The sequence below is a fragment of the Calonectris borealis genome, chromosome 1 (assembly GCF_964195595.1).
Source record: "Calonectris borealis chromosome 1, bCalBor7.hap1.2, whole genome shotgun sequence".
Lineage (NCBI taxonomy): Eukaryota > Metazoa > Chordata > Aves > Procellariiformes > Procellariidae > Calonectris > Calonectris borealis.
The window spans coordinates 88,049,001-88,069,032 of record NC_134312.1 but is presented as its reverse complement, the minus strand read 5'-3'; the positions used below and the strand labels follow the sequence as shown (position 1 = coordinate 88,069,032).

The 20,032-nt window shown below is 39.3% G+C and overlaps 1 protein-coding gene across 5 annotated transcripts in view; it reads right to left on the bottom strand.

Moving 5' to 3' along the window:
- The window catches only part of WARS2 (tryptophanyl tRNA synthetase 2, mitochondrial), a 51,596-nt gene that overhangs the window by 26,060 nt on the left and 5,504 nt on the right, over nucleotides 1-20,032 (bottom strand). For 3 of the 5 annotated variants that reach the window (XM_075165825.1, XM_075165851.1, XM_075165843.1), the window contains exon 2: nucleotides 2,490-2,747. In XM_075165825.1, the coding sequence (XP_075021926.1) occupies nucleotides 2,490-2,747 (258 nt within the window). Of the gene's footprint in view, nucleotides 1-2,489; nucleotides 2,748-3,733; nucleotides 5,223-20,032 lie in introns of those variants that run through there. The other 2 variants (XM_075165835.1, XM_075165861.1) reach the window with 2 other exon arrangements.

Here is a 20,032-nt window from a genome sequence, read left to right as displayed (position 1 = left end):
CCTCAGCCAAATATTTGTAAACAAACTGGTGACTTTTAGACCACCCTTGGAGACTGCTACAGTGGCCGAAAAGGAGAGGCCAGCTCCTTTTTTGAGAACTGAGCAATTACCATTCCAAAATCAAGCAATAAACTTTCTTGATTAGCAATAGCTGCAATCCATCTTACACCTTTGCTTTTGGGAACAATCATCTCAATATTATGACATTCCATAACGTACAATTTCATTATCATATTAAAACAATAATCACATTAGCAAGGTTCCTGTCTCCTTTCGTCGCATCAAGAGCTACATGCAGATATTCCTTTTAATTGCTTCCAGAGAAACGTCTGGTCCTGCCAATGCAATTGTAACAGACCATAGTGCATCTCTGGGTATATCTGACTACTACATACAGCTTGAATAGACTTGTTTTTGGGAAGTCAACAAACCACTTCAGCGTGAACCCTTACTGAAACAGGCTGAATTCACAAACAACTGTAATAGTCCTGCTTGCAGTGTGACAATGAGCTTACAAAAATCTGCTAGAATCAGCCACTTCTGAAAGTTGTACTGATACATGTGTGATAAGTATTAGTAAGAATATGGTTCAAGACATCAGACACTGCTCACAGAAAGCAAATACTTAATGGTTTAGATTGAATAAGAAGAACAACCTTTAGATCTGGACAGATAAGGACACCCAGAAAAATTAAGATAAAAGGTAGTCTACTTAACAGAGGCCAGGCTAACGACTGTAACATAAACCAGAATCATCTTTGGTGGAAACTTTTGTTTGATTAAGCTGAACATTTTTCAAGTCTAGCTAGCTAAAGTTTTCATTGGTTGTTTACCAGTCCTTCATTTCTTGAGTCCGATACTTTCTCTTTGGGGACTCAAAGACTCAATCTCTGCAATATTATATTGTGAAAGATATAACATGCTTTCCGTGGCTGACTGCAATGTAAGATTCTCACTGATAATCTGCTGGCTTCAAGGGAAGTCTCCGTGTTGGCTTTAGCAAGACCTGGAACAGCAGTACTTTAGCTTTTAGACTCATAAGAACATAAGAAAAGCAACACTGGAACAGGTCAAATATCCACCTCTGACAGGAACCAACAGAAAAGAGCGTAAGTACAAAAAAGCATAGATACTCTCCCAACTGTGGTTGCAGCACTTCCTGCAGAGGTGGCACCTCAGGTATATAACAGTCCTCAACAGATTTTTCAGATTAATTTGTCGAGCCCTTTTCTGAATTCATACACATTTCAGCATGCGTTATATCCTGTGCCAATGAGTTCTGTAGCCTAATTGTGGACTTCATGAAATGCAGCATTGTTTTACTTGCGCTGAATCTACCAGGTATTAACTTATTTTGATACCTGTTAGTTTATGTTCTTCAGTGGGTAAAACAGTTGTTCCCTATCTATTTTCTTCATTTCAGTTGCAGTTTTATAAACCTTTACTTTATTCCTCTCTAGCCATAACCTGCAAATCATCTCTCTTCTAGGCTGAAGAGTCCTCTCTGCGTACCTAGTCACTGATCCTGTGTTGTAATCAACTGAATCGTTCAGTTGCTTGAAAACAAGGAAAAAAAACCCTCCAGACTGATTTTTACTGCGTCACTGGCTTGTAACTCACCTTATTCCAGCTAATGTCAGCCTCAATGTGAATTAAGTTAAGTCAGAGTACAGCCAAACTAAAACCCAAGCTGCTGACTTATTTAAAAGGAATAACATATTTGAACAAAGGATAAATTAATTTAAATGTATCTCCACTAGAATTCTGAGCTAATCTATTTAGATTAGTTCTTTAATACAGAAGAAAAGTGAAGCAGGAAGTGTATCTGTCTTCATCATTTCAATATCCACCAGGGATATGGAGCTATGATTGTCATTTGCAGTTTGACAACCACAGGAAACTCTGCCTGTAAAGAACCATGTTCAACGGAGGGATGTAATACCATGATTTCATCTCGCACTGATAAAATTCAGACCCTGTGCACATCACCTTCGCAGTTCTGTTGCAAGTCGGACATCCATTTAAAGATGTCTTCACAAGAGCAGAAGCTATGACATATCTGCCTCTGTGGGAAATTGCAGAAGTTTGCCAGTTTAGAGACAGTTACAGAAAGCTAATCAGGCAAGAAACTAAGTTGTGTTCCAGGAAAACGCAGCATGCGATAGACTAGGCTGCCAAGTTGGGAAGGTAAGCCCCGTACCCCTTGGTGTGGGCAGGAGAAGCAGCAAATATTTCACATACAAATTATCAGATCAGGTGGAAAAAGGTGCATATGAAGAGGAGGTTATAGCAAAATGAACTTCTCAATCATGATTTCAGCCACTTCAAAACAGCAGCAAGGGATAACTTTGAAATCCAACATTGCTAACATTTTCTAGGACCACCGACATAAAGATGATAAAGGAGTTCAGTAATGCTATGCTCATTCATTAATGTGTCTGGAAAGCCACTTAATGAGAAACAAATCTTAACGTAAGAGGAGCACTAACCAGCGATTGTCGGAACAGGAAACACTTCTTTGGGTCAATACCGCAGGCAAGGATGGCAGCAGTGGTGTCCAGTATGTTCTGGCGCAGGACAGCTGGCTCCTTGGGCATGGTGAGAGAGTGCATGTCCATAATGCTATACAGCACTGAGCTGCACTCTTCCTGCAGATTCACCCAGTTCTGAATGGCTCCAAGGTAGTTGCCCAGATGAGGCATCCCAGTTGGCTGAATACCAGAGAAAATCCGATCCACGACCATATTCTGTTACAAAGCATCGGTAAAATTAACATATGCATTTTTTTGTCAGATTCTTTTATATTTTAAAGTAATTAATAAAGCCTCACTTATGCCTGTCTCTTCTCTCCTCCTGTCAGTGCATTAATGTATAAATTACCTCAGGATTGACTAAAAATAATTGCAGTAAGTCAGTCAAAATACTCTATCTTACTGCAGAAAGACTGATAACTAGCATAATTTTAAGCTGTCAGACTGCGTATCAAACAAACATAGCTGTAAACAAGATCAGTGAAAACTAGATCTCAGAAACCAAGTGGTAGATTCTTTCATCCTTTTTTGCGCCGAAGCTGTATGTTTCTCTTCAGTACATTATCCACTCTGATACAGAAACTTAGGACCACAGTGTACAGAAATTAAAACATTTTTGTTGTAAACATATGCAATATCCAAGTAGATTGCCATTTTAACTCCCATGAACATCGAAGTCTTATTTTTCTAGCTGCAAAGAGCATTTTGAGCAGTTCCTGAAAGAAACCTAGTCCTTGACCCAAAGGTCAAAGAATAATGAAAGAGATTATCAAAGTTCTGAAACTACCCATCTTGGCAGCAGTAGAGTTTCTAAGAGGGCTCTACAAATAAATACTGCTATAGCTCAAGATCACACCTGGAATACTGTGGATGCATCTGTAGCAGTAAAATGTCAACATCTGAAGAGTTTCACAGAGAAGCAGCAAAAAATGATTAAGACGCTGAGGTTGTAAGCAAAGACTAAAAAGCTTAATGTATAGCTTGGCTAAGTGACAGTTACCATCTTGGAAAGTTTGTTTTCCCGCATCCCAGCTCTCCATCTGACCATTTTCTCACTGCCCCAAGCTGTCAGCGTATGATCAATTACCTCCCCGACCTTTCCAAAGAATTCCATCATATCCAGAAAGTAACTCAGCAATGTTTTATGTGAAAATGCTTGTTATGTGCCAAGTTGTAAGAGCATGCAAGGCTGCTCGACTTACAAATGAGGGTCCCATCAACCTCAGCAGGAGTCCCAGTCACAAAGCTGCACAATACAAACCCTCAGACTCTGTTGTGCGGCAGGAACATCAATTTCATTATGCCTCTGGCTGCATGATTTTTTCTTGCTGAATTTTATAAGCAACATCTATAACAAAGTATAACAAAAAAAACAAAAACAAAAACAAAAAACCAAAAAAAAGTATAACAAAGTAGAGAGAATTCATTTACTGATGTAGTCCATTTTCGTGAATCTCTTACAAATGTATGGGGGAGGAAAAAAAAAAAAAGTCATACAACTATGAAACCACAAAAAACGGCAGTAAAAGTCAAGGCCAAGTACCATTATTTTTAACTATTAAAAAAAAGGACTTCAAATTGACTTAATTAATTTTGACTCAAACTCAAGAGAAATTAATGAGAAAGTGTTTCCAAGTGGACTTTTTTTTTTTAAACATGATCTATAGTTCAGAAAAGCCTAGCCCATTTCCTTCAAAATTTGCTGAAAAATTCTCTTTGCTTTCAAAGTAAGCCTGTTTTTCAGATCAAGACAATTTTCTTATTCAACGTTTAAGTGTTTGCACTGACAGGTAAGAAGCAGGTTTGGGCTAGCAGCATGCTAATTCCTCCTGCTCACATAAATATCTACACATTTAAGTCCAGGTGGTAACCCCCTCACCCCATCCCAAATATCTCCTTGATATACTTCTAGGTATATTCTTGAGTCAGTTTCTAAGTGCTCTTGGAATACCTCCAGCACAGGAGCTGCAAGGTAGTCACTGCAATGAAAAGCACACCATTTCCTCCAACAGCAATTCTAACTTTCAGTTCTTGTGCTCCAGTTCTTGACCACCCATGCCTCTTTTCTCCATTACACAAAAAAGGAATTATGCTATTCAATTCTTTGTTTGCCATTTGATCCCTTGTTTTTCTAGGAACCTACATCAGAGCATTCATCACCACTCGCAGAAGCCCCTCACCTCCCACTAAGCTACTACCTGGCCCAAGGACTGCAGCCAGCTTTTTGTTAACACTGAAAAGGGCCAGGTACTCACCTAGAGAAAGAGGCATACAGAATCCCAACATACATAAATTAAATGAAGTTTTGTAGAAACTTGGGATTCACTAGGCTTCAGAGCTGTACTTCTATTATTAAGGGCATAGAGCAGTTGCTAGGCAATGCAACAGGTACTTCACAGGCATAACATTTGTCTTTTGCTTCCCATGTTCCTGCTCTTCACCAAGAGAATAAGAGCTCAAGAAGAAAACAAGGCTATAAATAGATGATCACTAAGATGGTGTCCTGTCGCTACAGGGATCCCAGAACAGCTGGTTGTTTGTCAGAGCACATTTCCTCTTCTCATCTCCCTGTTTCCCCTCACTCGGTTCAAACCCTGATGCTCCTTCCCAATATTATTTCTCCCCACAGTGCTTCCTGCTTTCCACTGCCCATTTAGATGCATGTTTAACCACACTTTTCTACACAGGCTATAGCTTCTTACAGCCTACTCTCTATTTTCTTATCAGATAGTTTCATCCCTCCCATGTTCCTGTATTCTTTCCTTCCTCCACTTGTGCTTCCCCACCTCCTGCTTCCCAGAAGAGCTCTTGTATGGATTATCAAGACAGTAAGGAGGCACAGAGTATGCCATATGGTAAGGAAGCTATTACTGTCTTGACTCCAGTGACTTTATATAAAATATGTTTCCTACCTGCACTGTTAGAATAGCTGAGAAACTTTACGATGTTCTAGAAATCCACCATGGATGTGCATCAAATAAAGTATGTTAGGATGACCATGGTAAAGTATGGTGCAGAAACTTGCACATCTTTCAACTGCAGTTTAGACAAAGACAGCATCACCTGAAATGTCTCCTGATGTTATTCCTTGTTTTCCCTGGGACCCTGAAGCTAGTACTACTTCAGTGCAGAAACAGCTCTACCCCCTGGGGTAACTGTTATACCAGAAAGCGGGAATCTCTGTGCAGTCAGCACAGATCAGCTCACGTGCCAACACCTTACCCAAAAAGAGCTTGCACCCGGAGCCGGTGGAGAATAGTTCTGCCTACAAAGCTTGTCGGTCCCCAAGTTACGCAGACTCCATTCCCTTGCAGCCGCAGTCCCTGCTTCATATGCTTCCCATGACATGTTCATTATCTGCCTTTTCCCCTTCCCAGATCACTGCAGATTAAGTCACTATGAACATATCTGATGTATTGGCAAAATTATGTCCCCTAATTTGAGACTCACACACTCAAATAGATGGTACAAATGCAATAGAGAAATTTAAGTAGGTAGTTCGAGAACATTTTTCACCAAGAAAATACAAGATATCAGTGTTTCAACATACACTATACATTCAAATTCTGTACTAACTCCAAATATTTGAAGGGTAACAATGATTAAAGACAGGTTTATTGTAACACTACGTAAGTTAGCATCTGGTGACACACTACACGTTGGAAAGAAAACACCCAAGTACAATGTAAAACGGACGCAGCTTCATATAAAGAGATAACAAAGTTCTCTGTCTATCCAGTAAAGAGTATACCTGTGAAAGCAAGTATGGCATCTTTAATGGTGCTTATACATTCAAATGGTAAACAACTACTTATAAAAGGTTTGTTCGGTATATGGGCAATACACATCAAGTTAAACATGAGAAACGAACAGTAGCAGTATTATACTGAGTCTAAGCTCAGCAATTACTTAACCTAAGTATGGAATTTGCAGAAAGACGTAAATCCAATAATGAAAACTGAGCTAGGCTGGACCTGGGTAAAGCACTAGCAAATACATTACAAAGAACAAACCCACACAGGCTCCCAGCTGAGGGACCAGTTGACTAGGAGTCTTTCATCTTTAACTCCTCTGATTCCATTTAACAACATAAAGCACGAGATGTTACAGCAAATAGGGTGGTATGAAATATTCCATTGTGTTAGCAGAAGCCTATATTAAAAAAAGCCCACACAAAACACCCTTAAATGAATCCTGGATTTCTAGCACTAAAAATATACAGAGAACATTGCTCCTTTGGAGAGAGTTTATGTTCCCTGTTTGTTCACTCCGTGAGAAGCAGCGGGCAGCATAGCAGCGTGGCAGGGGAGTTCTGCCTGGTACCATGAAATCATGGGGCTGGAATGCACTTCAATGGAGCTGTTAGGTCAGGGGATGGGAGCTGTGTGCTCTAAAGTACTGGAGTTGGAAAAGGATAAAAACAAAAGGAGTGAAGACTTCCCAATGGAGCAGAGTGAAAGCCACAAGACATGCAGCTTCAGCCCACAGGCACTCACTCATTCAGACATCTGTAGTAAGCACAGTGTGAGCCTGCTGTTCGTATGTTTAACTCTGTGTGGTGTGTGCACCTACATCAGTAGTGCTGCATGTTAATCTTCACTCCTCTTAAGAGCGTGGTATCTGACAGATGTTTTAACATCTATTATTTGTTCTCTCAATAAGACTTCTGCAGGGCAATTCCAAACACCACAGTGCATTTCTCAGCAGCATTTCCAAATGAAGCTTGGCTGAAAACCTATTAAGATTCAGGTGTTCATGATGAGATGAACTGCTGCTTCTTATACTGAAAAACTGTCAACATCCAAATGCTCTCAAATAACCAGGAATAAGCGTTACGTTCTTGTCCCAGAGCAGGATGGCTAAAGTCTGGCCCTGACACCCTGCAGTATGGCCACATCCATTTTCAATGCACAGGAGTATACTGGAAAAGATGATAGCTTCCAAAATCCAATGCTGCTCTCTTGGACTTAAGCAGAGCTTTTCTCATATGCCACACCTGTATTAAGGAGAGCTACAATTGTCAAGGCCTCAATTCAGCAGTCAAAACCACACTCATTCCCTGCTCATGAGACAAATGTGCCAGAACTGGAGAACACACCGAAGTTGCTAGAGTTAAGGAAATCCTATCTGCATGTCTCCTAAAGACCATCACAAACAGCTTTATTTTTAAAGGGAAGAAGGTGTTAACAGCGTGCTTGTCTAATTGAATTTTATGAAAGAATATTAGTAAAGTCAACTTGATGCTGTTCAGTTATATAGGGAAATGTATGTATAATACACAACTTTCTCATGTTAATAATGACATGGGCAGACTGACTTGAAGACCACCGAATCTTACATCTTTAAAGACCACCAAATCTTTAAAAGAAACATGCAAACTACCCAAAATTTATACTCACAGCAATCTACCAAAGTGAAAATTCTTCGAAGAAGGGGGGGCTCAAAAAACACAGCTACCTGGGATTGAGTTTCAGTTTGGTTTTTGACCTTAGTGGGCCGAACTATTGTCACATACTAAGCATGGTCAGCCATTCTGTATCAGAAAACACCACCTTTCACTATTTATAGGAAACCCGGAGAAGGAGGGCACTCAATTTTAGGGATTAAAATGTTGACCTCAGAAAGCAGACACAGGAGTCTCTTGTCTGTTAAAGAGCACATAGAGAAGCTTCCAAGCTCTTCCACTACCCAGCAGCACTAAACCCTAAAAGCAGCTATGCAGTTCTTTGGATGCTGGTAGCTGTACATATTGCATTTCCAATTGTGTTTAAAAGCTTTTTGCAACCTCCAGAGCAGGATGCCATATGCTCCTTAAACCATCTGCAGCTGTAGAAAAAGTTTCACAATAAAGTCTCTCTATTTCATTCCATGACTTTCAGCTGACTCAAATTTACTGTTAATACCCTCTAATTTAGACATCTGTACAATCTGAGTACATATTACTCTTTTTTATATATATATATATAATTGATATCTAAACAACACAACAGCTACAAGACATCTTTAAAAAAGCTAAGGATGTACCAAGGCAAAACATTTACAAGCTCAAAAACGGAAATTAAAATATTAATAGTTACTTTAGAAAAATCTGTGAAAACATGTCTTTCTTAAAAATTAAACATTAAAGAGTTTGGGAAGTAAGAGTTCAAGATTCCTTTAAAATCAAGCATGGAAGTGTACAGCTAACGATAATCTAGAATTGTTTTTCCAAACTAAAAATCCCATTGCTGAAAGCATTTCATTGTATCACTGACCATAAAGTTACAGGGCTCCTTCCATGAGCTCAGCACCACATCTGCAACATTTAAAATAAGTCTCCCTTTGTTTATTAGTATAAGAAGCCACCTCTGCCTCCCTTAAAATTATAGGAAGTTACCCTTTTTCATTTCATTTTTTTTTTTTTAAAGATTTTTAAGACTTCACCAGGAAGATTTTTTGTTGTTGTTGTTTTTAAATCAGGATAAGCACCCGGCAAACTCAAGCGTGAAACTCTCACCATACTGAAACACAAACCATGGATACAAAATACAGCTATTTGGAGAGGTAACTAGTGATTTGGGAAGCCTCAGATTGTGTTCATTCAAAAGAAGAAACCAAATCAAATCTCTGAAAGTGCTGAGAATCCACACTGAAAAGATCCATGCAGATCAAAACATCTCATGTCACTAGCCAATTCTTAGTATCCTGACTATAACTTTCACGTTTAGCTTTACAAATTCTGTGAGGGTTAAATAAAAGTATTTACCTGTTGAATACATGTATTTGCCTGGCACAGTCAACAGAAAACTGCTTCTCAAATGTGTAGTAAAATCAGTCATAATACAGCTCCTCCACTTCACAAAGGAGTTACACAAATAAAATCAAGTGAAAGCATTCACAGGACTTAAGTTTTCAGAGCCTCTCTTCTTTATAACTCCACATAATTATTGCCAACATACACTTGAAATGACAGCAGACAAGCTACAATTATAAGGAAACCTTACGCCTTATAAACACTTTCATTTCTTTGTGGGTTTTAAAAACAGAAAAAGCTAGCATCCAGTCAAGTAGGTAGGAGAAAGCCGCCAATAGACAGACAGTTCTCGGGACTGCATAGGAAAACATTTATACAATTACATATAAGTATACATAAAAGTTGGGCTGGTTAGAGTCTGTTTTAGACCTATTATTTAACACAACAGACCACAAGATGATGACATTAATCCTGCCGTAGCAGTACAGAGGCAGTACATCTCAGCTTCTCAACCTACCCGGTGATGGGGGAGACAGACACTTATATTTTCAAGACCCCCACTAGCTAGATATAGAGATATAAAAATCGACTCCCAAAGAATCTTTTGCTAATCATATTCTTTGAGTAACTGAAGGTAAGGACAAGGCTTCAGACTAATTAATTTCTTTAGACTTTGTTCATAAAGCTGTCCAAGCAAGCTAACTGATGGGAGATAGGTTTATGCCTCTATCTATAATGTATCTAATAAATATCTTCATCTTTACATTAAATAAAGGCTTGCTCACAAGCTCACCTTTGGGCTGAAACACAAGCAAGAGATTTCAGACCTAAAAAAACCCCACCGTTACAGAAAATTATGACAGTATTACAATAGCAGCAGTACAATAGCAGCTGCAACAGAAATCACCCCACAACCCACAGTGGTGGTTACTATTCACATGCTATAGCATTTAGCTGCTCTGTTTTATTTTAACAGCTATTTAGTCAGGGCAGAACAGGTGAAGAGCCAAGTGAGATCTGCAGCATCAGAGCTAATTCTAAACACAGGTGGTGGGCACGACAGAGAGAGCAGGAAGCCGGCAGGAGAATCACTGCTGACATCTACGACAGGAAAGATTGATGGCTTCCCTCTCTAGTTTTCCCCACTGTGTAGGCACGCAGGGGGTGGGGGAAAGGGACGGAGAAGCTGCTGTGCTGGCGACATAACGCACCACACAGCCTCCACAGCACCAGCGCTGATTAATGAGACTGGAACAACTCAGGAAACAGCAAAGGATCATTCACAGACTTTGCTCTTCTTGTTATAATTTTATCCGTGGCAGTTCACTTTGCCCTAGTTGTCCCAAACCGAAGCAAGTTCAAATTTGCCAGAGGAAAAGAAAATGTGAAGGTCAAAGGGAAGAAAGAGCAGCATTAAGCAAACACAGACACGAGTAAAACACACAAATTGGAAAATCTGAAATTTCAAACATGAAGATCCTCCCAACAGGGATCAAAAAGGGTAGGGAAAAACCAAACAAAAACCAAAAACTTGCCTCAACCTCAGAGACAAAAGAAATTCTTTGGCTGACAAATGTCCCCAACTACTGCATCTTTTGCATCTGTCTATGATTTTTTTATTTCCCTCATTAATACTTTGCAACTTCAAAGCTCTCATTGCTAAAATGATATGCTCGTTTGTTAATACTGGCTTAGCAAAGCCTGTCTTCAGACAGCTATTAAGCAGCAAAATGAAGGGAAACCAGACGAGTCAGATTTTACTAGCTAAAGCATAAATTTTAAAGCCTAATTGGGACAATTTAAATGTTAATGTTATTAGAGATAGAAAAAAATTGAAGGAAAAGGGAAACTTAGAAGCAGTCTATGTACTACAGACTTCGCTTCATTTATTGCTTTTTAAGCAAGTACTTTTCCGCAAACTTGCTGTAGAAACCTTTAAAACATGTTTATCTTGATCTGGTAATTCAATACATCAAATTCATCTGGTACAAATGCTATTTCATCATGCTTAATTCTTAAAATTAGGGATTAAAGATCTAACAGTAAGTTAGAAAGGAACATATTTAGACCAGAGCAAGTTTTCAGATAAATAGCTTCTGAGAAAGGATTAAGTTGTTGCCCAGAAACTGAACTAAATTAAGGTTTAAACAGCACTGCCTGGTACCCCTTTTTTAAATGTCAAATGCATTTATATTTAAACTTAAGTAAGATTTTAATATTTATATTTAAAATGAGAAACACATTTAAAGAGGAACATTTACAGCACATTCTAACCCCACCCTATAAATTTAACTCTGCCCTCTAGGGCTAGCAAAAGAATACAGTATAACTGCATTTGGGTTAGGCTGCCCTCTCATGCTGCCTTGTTAAAGATGACTAAGCAAACGGATCCTTTAATGTGGTACGCTGCGTCCCGCAAATGTATTCTCTCATTTGCCTTTATGAGCTCCACGTGCCACTCAATGTGCTAGTGACAGCTGTACTGACAGACGCAAGGATTATCTACAGCAGGTTGCCACAGCTCACACTGCCACGCAACGGAAGGTACCTCTGGACCCAAGGCAGCCACGGACCCTCCCCTCCCGTGCCGAGTGAAACAGCTTATACAAACTCTGGCTAGGGGACTTTTAAGCAGCCAGCAGTCTACAAAACAGAAGAGCTTGCTCAAGTACTCTGCAGAGGTCCTAGGACAAGAAACAGTGATAACATTTGTCAGAGCATGAAGGTTTGTGCGCAGTCCGTGAAGGAACCAAACACTGGGTACGCAGCCAACGGCAGTCACCAATTTTATTCTAAACCATGATGTCTTCTTAGCAAGGACACAGCCTGATAGTCTTTTTTTTTTTGTGCTGTGCTCCCTACAGTTTTCCGCATCAACTGGAAGGACAGCATATTATGGCATCTGTTCAAAGCTGAGACATACCCCAAAGAGGTGCAGTTACAGAGCAAGTCCAACACATGCTGACACATGCGCTATTTCTGCACCTTCTGGTTTTCAAAGACAGACATAGACCTGCAGTTAATGGTTTCAAATGGTCTAAGACAGGCAGCAGCCTATCAGTCTTAACCCTGCATCAACTATTCTCAAACCATTTACTTCCCTTTTTTTAAGCTAAGGCATAAAGCTTCGTTAATCAAACTACCTAACCACAGACGTTAACTGCAGGCCTTATGAGCCCATTTCACCCAGACTCAGTGAAAGGGTAAATGACTTAATAACACTATGTTCTTAAAACTACTACACAAGTAAGGTGCTAAGAGATAAACCAAATTAGTGTCTCACTGATGGGAGGCTGCAGTGGGAGCTAAGCTTGCTGAACTATCAGCAGGAACATTCTGGCCAGCTGGGCAGGGCATGAAGGTCAAGCCAGTTCTGTACATGCTGCTTTCAAATCCACTAGATGATGCACACAATGCTCAAAGCTGAAAATTTGATAGTTACAGTACTGTAGGCATTGCTTGGAGAAGGTGGCACAACGGAAAAGGAGAGGGAGCGGAGACATCGTGGAGAACACCCGTAGACACAAATCCATAGAAAAACTAGTTTACTGTTCATTGAACAATGTGGCTGAACCAGCAGCAACCAAACAATTAAAATTTGAGGGCACAGTTGCCTTCTGGAAACAGTTCTTCGAAGCACCCATCAGGTCTGCCTTCCTCCTCATCCAGCTGCAGCCCTGTGGGCTGGCAGAAAGCACACTGGCACAGTAGCAATGGGCCAGGGAGCAAGCAGAGAACCTCATGCTCCACTCCGGGACCTCACCTAAGTGGAGTTACTCTGTATCAGTCAGCTTAACTTCAGTTCTTGGAAAAATACAGGAACAAATAAAGAACTTAGAAGAAATTACAGCTATAAACAGCAGACAGCAGTATCTCTTACGAACTAGTGATGTCAGATCACTCTAATAACCTTCTATAGCACAAGAGATGCTAGAATGCAGAAGTAGTACTAAAGGTTATATCCTGATTTTCATTAAGTTCAGATATTATCTCAATTTCCCACAAGCTATAGAAATAGCACCTAAAACATAATATATGCTGCAGGTGGAACTGGAAAGAAAAAACCCGAAACAGCACTTATTGATGGCTTTCAGTGGTTGTGGAAAGATATACCACATACAGTTTTACAGGGTTTTCTCTTGGATCCAGTATTATTTAATATTTCAATATCTTCATTAGTAATCTGGATGATGAAATAAAGAGTATTCATTAAATCTGCAGATGACACAAAGGTGGAAGGATGATAAGGGCTCAAAATTATATTGACAAAGTGAAGAAACGGTTTGAAAAAACAGGAAGCTATTTACCAGGCAAAAGTACATGGACTACTCAACTGCACAAACACAGGAAGGAGAACAACCGTCCAGGCAACAACTGCAGAACAGGATCTGGGGTTTGCAACATTTTTGAAGGTGAGTATGAATCAATATTATGCTGCAGCAAAACCACCACTTTTATAAAATACAGCAAAAGTTGCACAGGAATATATGAATATGATTAAAATCCAGAAAACACAAAACAATTTAGTCATCCTACTCAGGATGAGAATGGTCTCAAGCTGGAGCACTGGAACATGTTTTAGGTCCTGTGTTTCAAAACAGGGGTAGAAAGAGGACATAGAACTACAATCAAGTCCAATGAGAGACCTCAGAAATAACACTACGGAGGAAGGCCTGAAAGAACTGAGGTTTGGTCCAGTGGAAGGAAGACTGTGGAGGGACAAGGTCTTAAACATGCCTTAAATATGTAGTCTTCTACATATGACTTTTGGGACCATGGTTAATAGAGTAAGAAACAACGAGCTTAAATTGTAGTAAGAAAGATTCAGACCAGCTGTAAAGAAAACTTTCCAACAGTAAGAAAAAGAAAACATTTCAGAAGAGTACTTAGAGAGGTTCTTTATCTAAAAAGAAAAAAAAAAAAAAAAAGGTATGTCGATAAAGATGTAGGGGCAACTGATTTTTATTTTGGGCCAGGGGAAGCACCAGATCACCTCTAGTTGGGTCTCTTCTGGTCCTCTGAGCCCAAGATCTTATATAGGCATGATTAAGGTCAAAGTGTGATGACCAAAAAGGATGGAAGAGAAATTAGAGTTCTATTTAGATAGGCTAGATCTCATGGCATTTCAAGATTCAAGTCTTTCTACCTGCATTTAACAAAATTTAAGAATTGAGGCCTTTTCACAGGTAGCAGCTGAACACTGACGTGTTTTGAAAAACCATTCCATGTTGTCAAAAGATGTGAAATACAGGTTAACATTTAATACTTGTAAACTGATATATACCTACATTCAGAAGTATACGCTGCTTCAGTAGGATCAAACTGATAGCAAGAAGTGAAGAATTAGCACTCATTTTGCTACATGATGCAGGCGTTACTGTCAAAATGTAAAGAAAAGTGTATCATATTTCTAAATTATAAATATAGGTTATTTGATATATGAAATGTTTATCTGCTTTTAAGTTAATAGATGAAACCATTTTAAGTATGGAAAACATCACAATCTTAAAGCAAAACAAAACAAAAAGCTAAAGAATTCCCCCATAACTAAATACTTCCCTCCCACAGAAATTAAAGAAGTTTTATGTTTTTGATCACAGTAGTATCCAGATCTCTTAAAAACATCTGATCACTCTTGCTCCTTCTCTAACCTCTAGCTGAAAGAGAGTTTATTATATTTTTTATATATTTTGTTCAAGTGAGGAGTCTGCTTGCTACTAAGATTGCCCTATGGGATATAAACAAAGACTATCGACTTACATCTAAAGGGATGCTTTTTAAAAAATATTTTTTGTTTGGAATTACTATGTTTCTTCAGAATATTGTCCTAGAAACTCAAAGAGTAGTTCATTTCCTCTCCATTATTTTATTTGGCAATCTCCTGTAGCAAGGAAAAGTTGGCTTCATTTCACATGGGGCCAAAATTAACACAGCTGTTCAAAAACTTTCACCTTGTGGTCACTGCCTGAAATTCATCTCAGGTGAAAAGGAAAGTTTTAAAACCACCTGATGGCTGTTGAGAGGCCTTAGGACATGGAAGTCTCAGTAAATTCCCTAATGGTACACACATGCACAAAGAAAATGCTACAGCTGGTCCTCCTTGTCTGTGCTGAAGAGAATTCTGCCAATTTAAATATTTTAAACATAATAATCATACTTGTATCAGGGACTTCCACAGAATTTTAAAATCTTTTTCTGAAGACAGACAATACTCACAGACTACATTTAAACTGTTTTTATCAGTGGAGGTTGCTCCTGAAATCACCAGACTGGTCTGTTTCCACAGAAAGGACAACCAATCGATGAGGAATGGATGAGGGGGACAGAGAGGTTCATTTGTACTCAGGTCTCACCCTCCAAGAGGAGGTAGCCAAGGCATGTTCCTGTGTCCAGGAGCACAGCAGCTCATCCGGATGCCCTAGCTTAGATACAAGCCGTGACCCCAAAAAGTAAATGGTCAATAAAAGCTATAATTCTCTTCCTAGGGAATTTAATTCAAGGTTGCATTGAAGATAGGATGAGTGCAGTGTCTGTATTTCCATTGAACAAGCAGACTGAATTTACAACTAATGAAGTTTTCTGTATACAGAGCAAATTCTTTGCTTACAGGAGAGGAAGTTCTTGTAGGACTGGTATCTCATGTGCACCAGCATCTTCAGTCACTAGCACAGTAAAACACTGCTTTAAAAAGTCTGCCCCTTGGTCACGAACATCTAAGGAATGTAAAACCAAAAGCAACACACGTAAGGATTTGTAGCAGTACAATTAAGGGTTATCGTATTTGAGACCTAAAGCATGTAGAAGTTTATAGAACATTACCTGTGAGACTAGAACGGCCACAGCACAGGCCACTCAAGCCACAGCAAACTGTAGTCACAGTCCCGCTTATTATACACCTTGAGCCCAGAAACGTCAAATGAAAAGTTCCCTAGTTCTTGTGTGACACTTATTGCTTTGTTTTAAAGATGAGCTCTCCCTTGCTAACTTACCTGTATTATTCAAACTGGCCCATAGGAAACCAGGCAAATTATCAACTCTCAATTTGGATGTACCCTTTGGAGTACATCAGCGTAAAAGAAGCTGACTGTCTGTATTGCAGGTATTCCAGAGATGTGTAATACTCCATTTTTCTTTGAGTACTGGCAAGTATTCTACTAGAGACTTACAATCAATGTTGCATGGCCAACTGTAAAAATGTCCCTCTGAAGGCAGTGACAGCACCTTTGGCTGTTCTGACCTGGCTTAATGCTTGATGAACATGCAAAGTGCTGACATTGCTTTAACTCTGCAAAGATCTCAAATGTGGATATCTTCCAGAAAACAAAACAAAACAAAACAAAACAAACCAGTGGAAGTGTATGAAGAGCAGAATGTGTACTCATTCTTGGTGGCAGCAATTACACGGGCTAATTTGTTGCCAGCAGAGATGCAAAATGAGATTCCGTCAGGAATTCAGAGGGCTGGACCCCTCATTCCCTTTACATAAGCAACAAAGAGGCTTTGAAATGTTTGAAACTGTTTTGTTCTTCCATGCAAACGGAAAGCACCCTATGGATGCCTATTAAGTAAAATCTTTCCACATCTTGGCAAGTAGTGATTTCAAGAAAAATATTTGCAAATGGATAACCCAAGTCAAGTAGAAGTCAAAGACCACCTTTGAAAGAAACTTTGATGTGGCTATAAAAAGATTATATTTAGGAAGGATAGCATAACGTTGTTGTGTCATCAAAAGTTTGTAACTCCCCATATTTCTTTGCTGTTGTTAATGTAAAAATCAATGCCCGTGAGACCTAGGATTAAGGCAGAATCCCTGAAAAGAACTGTTCCTGCTGTTGGATAAGATCAAAACAGGCCATTTAGCAATCTCACCACCAAAGGACAGGGATATTAGAGTATCTACAAGTGTAAAAGGCAAGTGACAGAAATAGTTGCTATGTGAATCTTCAGTGAGATCATCAGGAAGCCTGGAGTCTTTTATTAACATAGAAATGTTGCTATATCTTTTCCAAGGCACAGCTAACATGGCAGATTGCAAAGTCAGAACTATGCACCTGGCAAAAGGAAAAAAGATGATGGAGAGCCTCAGAAGTTGTGAAGATGCTAGCAATTCCATTTCTTTGAATGCTGGCCAACAACCTTCCAAATGAGATTAATAGTTCAGCATCCAGATTGTGAGGAGGACCTATGAAGACCAAAGTATAATATTTGATTGTCACTGAGTGTATGTGACCTGAAACGACAGCAATGGGATTCAAAACCACATATACTTCACCTGTCAGTGTGGGAGTATGTATACAATTTCATCTCACTTTAGTTTCTGAATACTTCTGGGAATTAGAAGAGATATACAGGAGCTCTGAGCCTCAAAAATGGAAACTTAGCACTATCCAACCCTGGGATCTTTCTGCCCAGGAACATAAATATTGACACCTACTTAAGTAGGTGAACTACATGGGCTTCCCCCACCTTGAAATATCAACAAGAAGCACTTAATTCACCTTCTAATGTGTACTGTAAGGCTCCAAACCCCTTATCTATAAACAAGGTAATCTAAAAAAAAAAAGTTCCTAGTTTGTACAGTTATGAAAGTGCCATCTAAATACAAATGAAGCATAGCAGGGTTTTATCTGCCTGGTTATGAAGATAACATCAGCATCCTGGTAGTAGTTCATAACATGACCTATGTGCAACACCATGAAAATTGAGGAAACCCCTATTAGTGCTCCCTCCACACAACACTAATTCTTCATTCAGATACTGTGCAGACATCACTGAAGCAATCGGGTAAACTTCACCTTTCCTTTACTTCTGCCAGCTCCAAGAAGTGGAAGCAAGCCCTAGCATAATTCAAAGAACTCAAAGTTAAAAGTAAAAGCAGACATTTCATTTCTGATAGCAATCATCACATTTCAGCACAAGAATGAGGGAAATGAAAAAATAAGTATACATACTTCATTGTATATATATGTGTGTGTGTATACATATTTATTTCCTTTCCCTTGCAGTAAGAACTTCAGCACACTCTCAAGGTGGACATCTCGGGAGGCAACAATGTATTTAATCCTGTCCAGTGGATACATAGATTTGTATGATATAACAGAAAAGTATAAAATCTGCCACGTGATTTGTCTGAGTTGGGGACTCTGAGAATGGTACTGTTACAGTCAAGGGCTCAAATAACCAAAAGGAAAACAATTTCAATTCACTACTTATGAACTCAGCAGAGCTCAAAAAATATATGATCTAAGGTGACTTAACTGACTTAATGTTTAGGGGTTTTCTTCACTTCAACTTCTGATCCTACTGTAATTTGAGTCAACTCCATAAAATGTTTGTTCATCTAACCCTAGAGTCCCAGCATAAACCACAACTTGTGTCATGGAAAAAGTAATTGTTGAATGTCTAGAATAGCGCTTGCTGTATTAGTAAATGGAAATTATATCTGCCAATGAAACAGCATTAAAACAAGACCCCCAATCTGCGGTCTAGAGACAGAGGTGATCCACTACAGAGTGTACAATTCAGAGTATGTTTGTCCAACATATGCACCAGAGAAATTTACACAAAACTTCAACATCCAGGATTGCCAGAGCAGCATCTTTCATTGTACAAAAACAAGTTAATAAAAACAGAAGTCTCTCAAGAGAAAAAACAGGCTCAGCCAAGAGACTGAAAGCAAGGGCCAGAGGGGGAAAGAATGGTGGGACTCTACCCAAGCTCTGCCAAGACGCCAGAATAAAGGGCTGTTTCCTGCTAAAACAATCTACGTTTGCCAGACTTTATTGTTAGAACTCCATTATGGAAATGAATAGGACCCATTCACGCCTCAAAGATCCTTCATTTCTGTCTACAATGGGGGTTCTCTCCTGTGCAGCTACAGTAGTGGCCAAAATCCGCTAGAGACAAGGCATTAAGCAAGGCAGATTAGGAGAAGTCTCTCTACGACTAGAAGGTCTAATAAATCTGTGTGGAAATCCGAGTTCTCTCAAACCCAGTAAAGACCCAAGAAATGTATATTCTCACTGCATACTAACTTCCTTTCAGCTCTGAAAATGATATACAAGCTAATGGTTTCATTCTGGCATAGAGAACACTTCCAATGCTTTATCTGAAAGATAAGCCAGTTTCCCTAGAGGATTAAATGTAAGTTATTTAGTGATTAAAATAAAAACAAATGACTGATTAGGAAAGACTTCCATTCCAACCTGGATAGCAGACACTAAAGGTTTAATCTAAAGGCTGGAACATGTTGCTAAATTCAGCTGTTTTCAGGGGCAGTTGGGTAACTAAGTAACTTCTAGTATCTGTGTCCAACAACAACAGCCAAAGTTAAAATTCAGGAAAATAGGGAAACAGGAAATGGAAAAAAAGAAAGGTACCAATTTCTACACATGAATCCATGTAGAGGCTACCTGCATTTGGAAAGCATTTCTCAAGTCACTGAGATCTTTCCTAAAGGCCCTGTAGATAACAATATACTGAACAACCCCATACTGGACACCAGGAAACAGCATGGGTCTTTGCTGTCTAACAGGTACTTGCATTTCCAGCTTTTGTTCTCAGTCAAAAGCACTTTGCTACCTCCAACCTTCACGCTCCCTACAAGAAAGAGATGCCACGCTGGGGATTCTGACAATCATAAATCCAAGGCAGGCACTTAAAAAACTGTCTGTTCATCCATCAATCTCAGTACACGACTGCCTGGACGGACGTTCTGAAGCTGACCTGCTGCAGTAACCTGTGTATATGTGCAGCTTGTTACATGCAT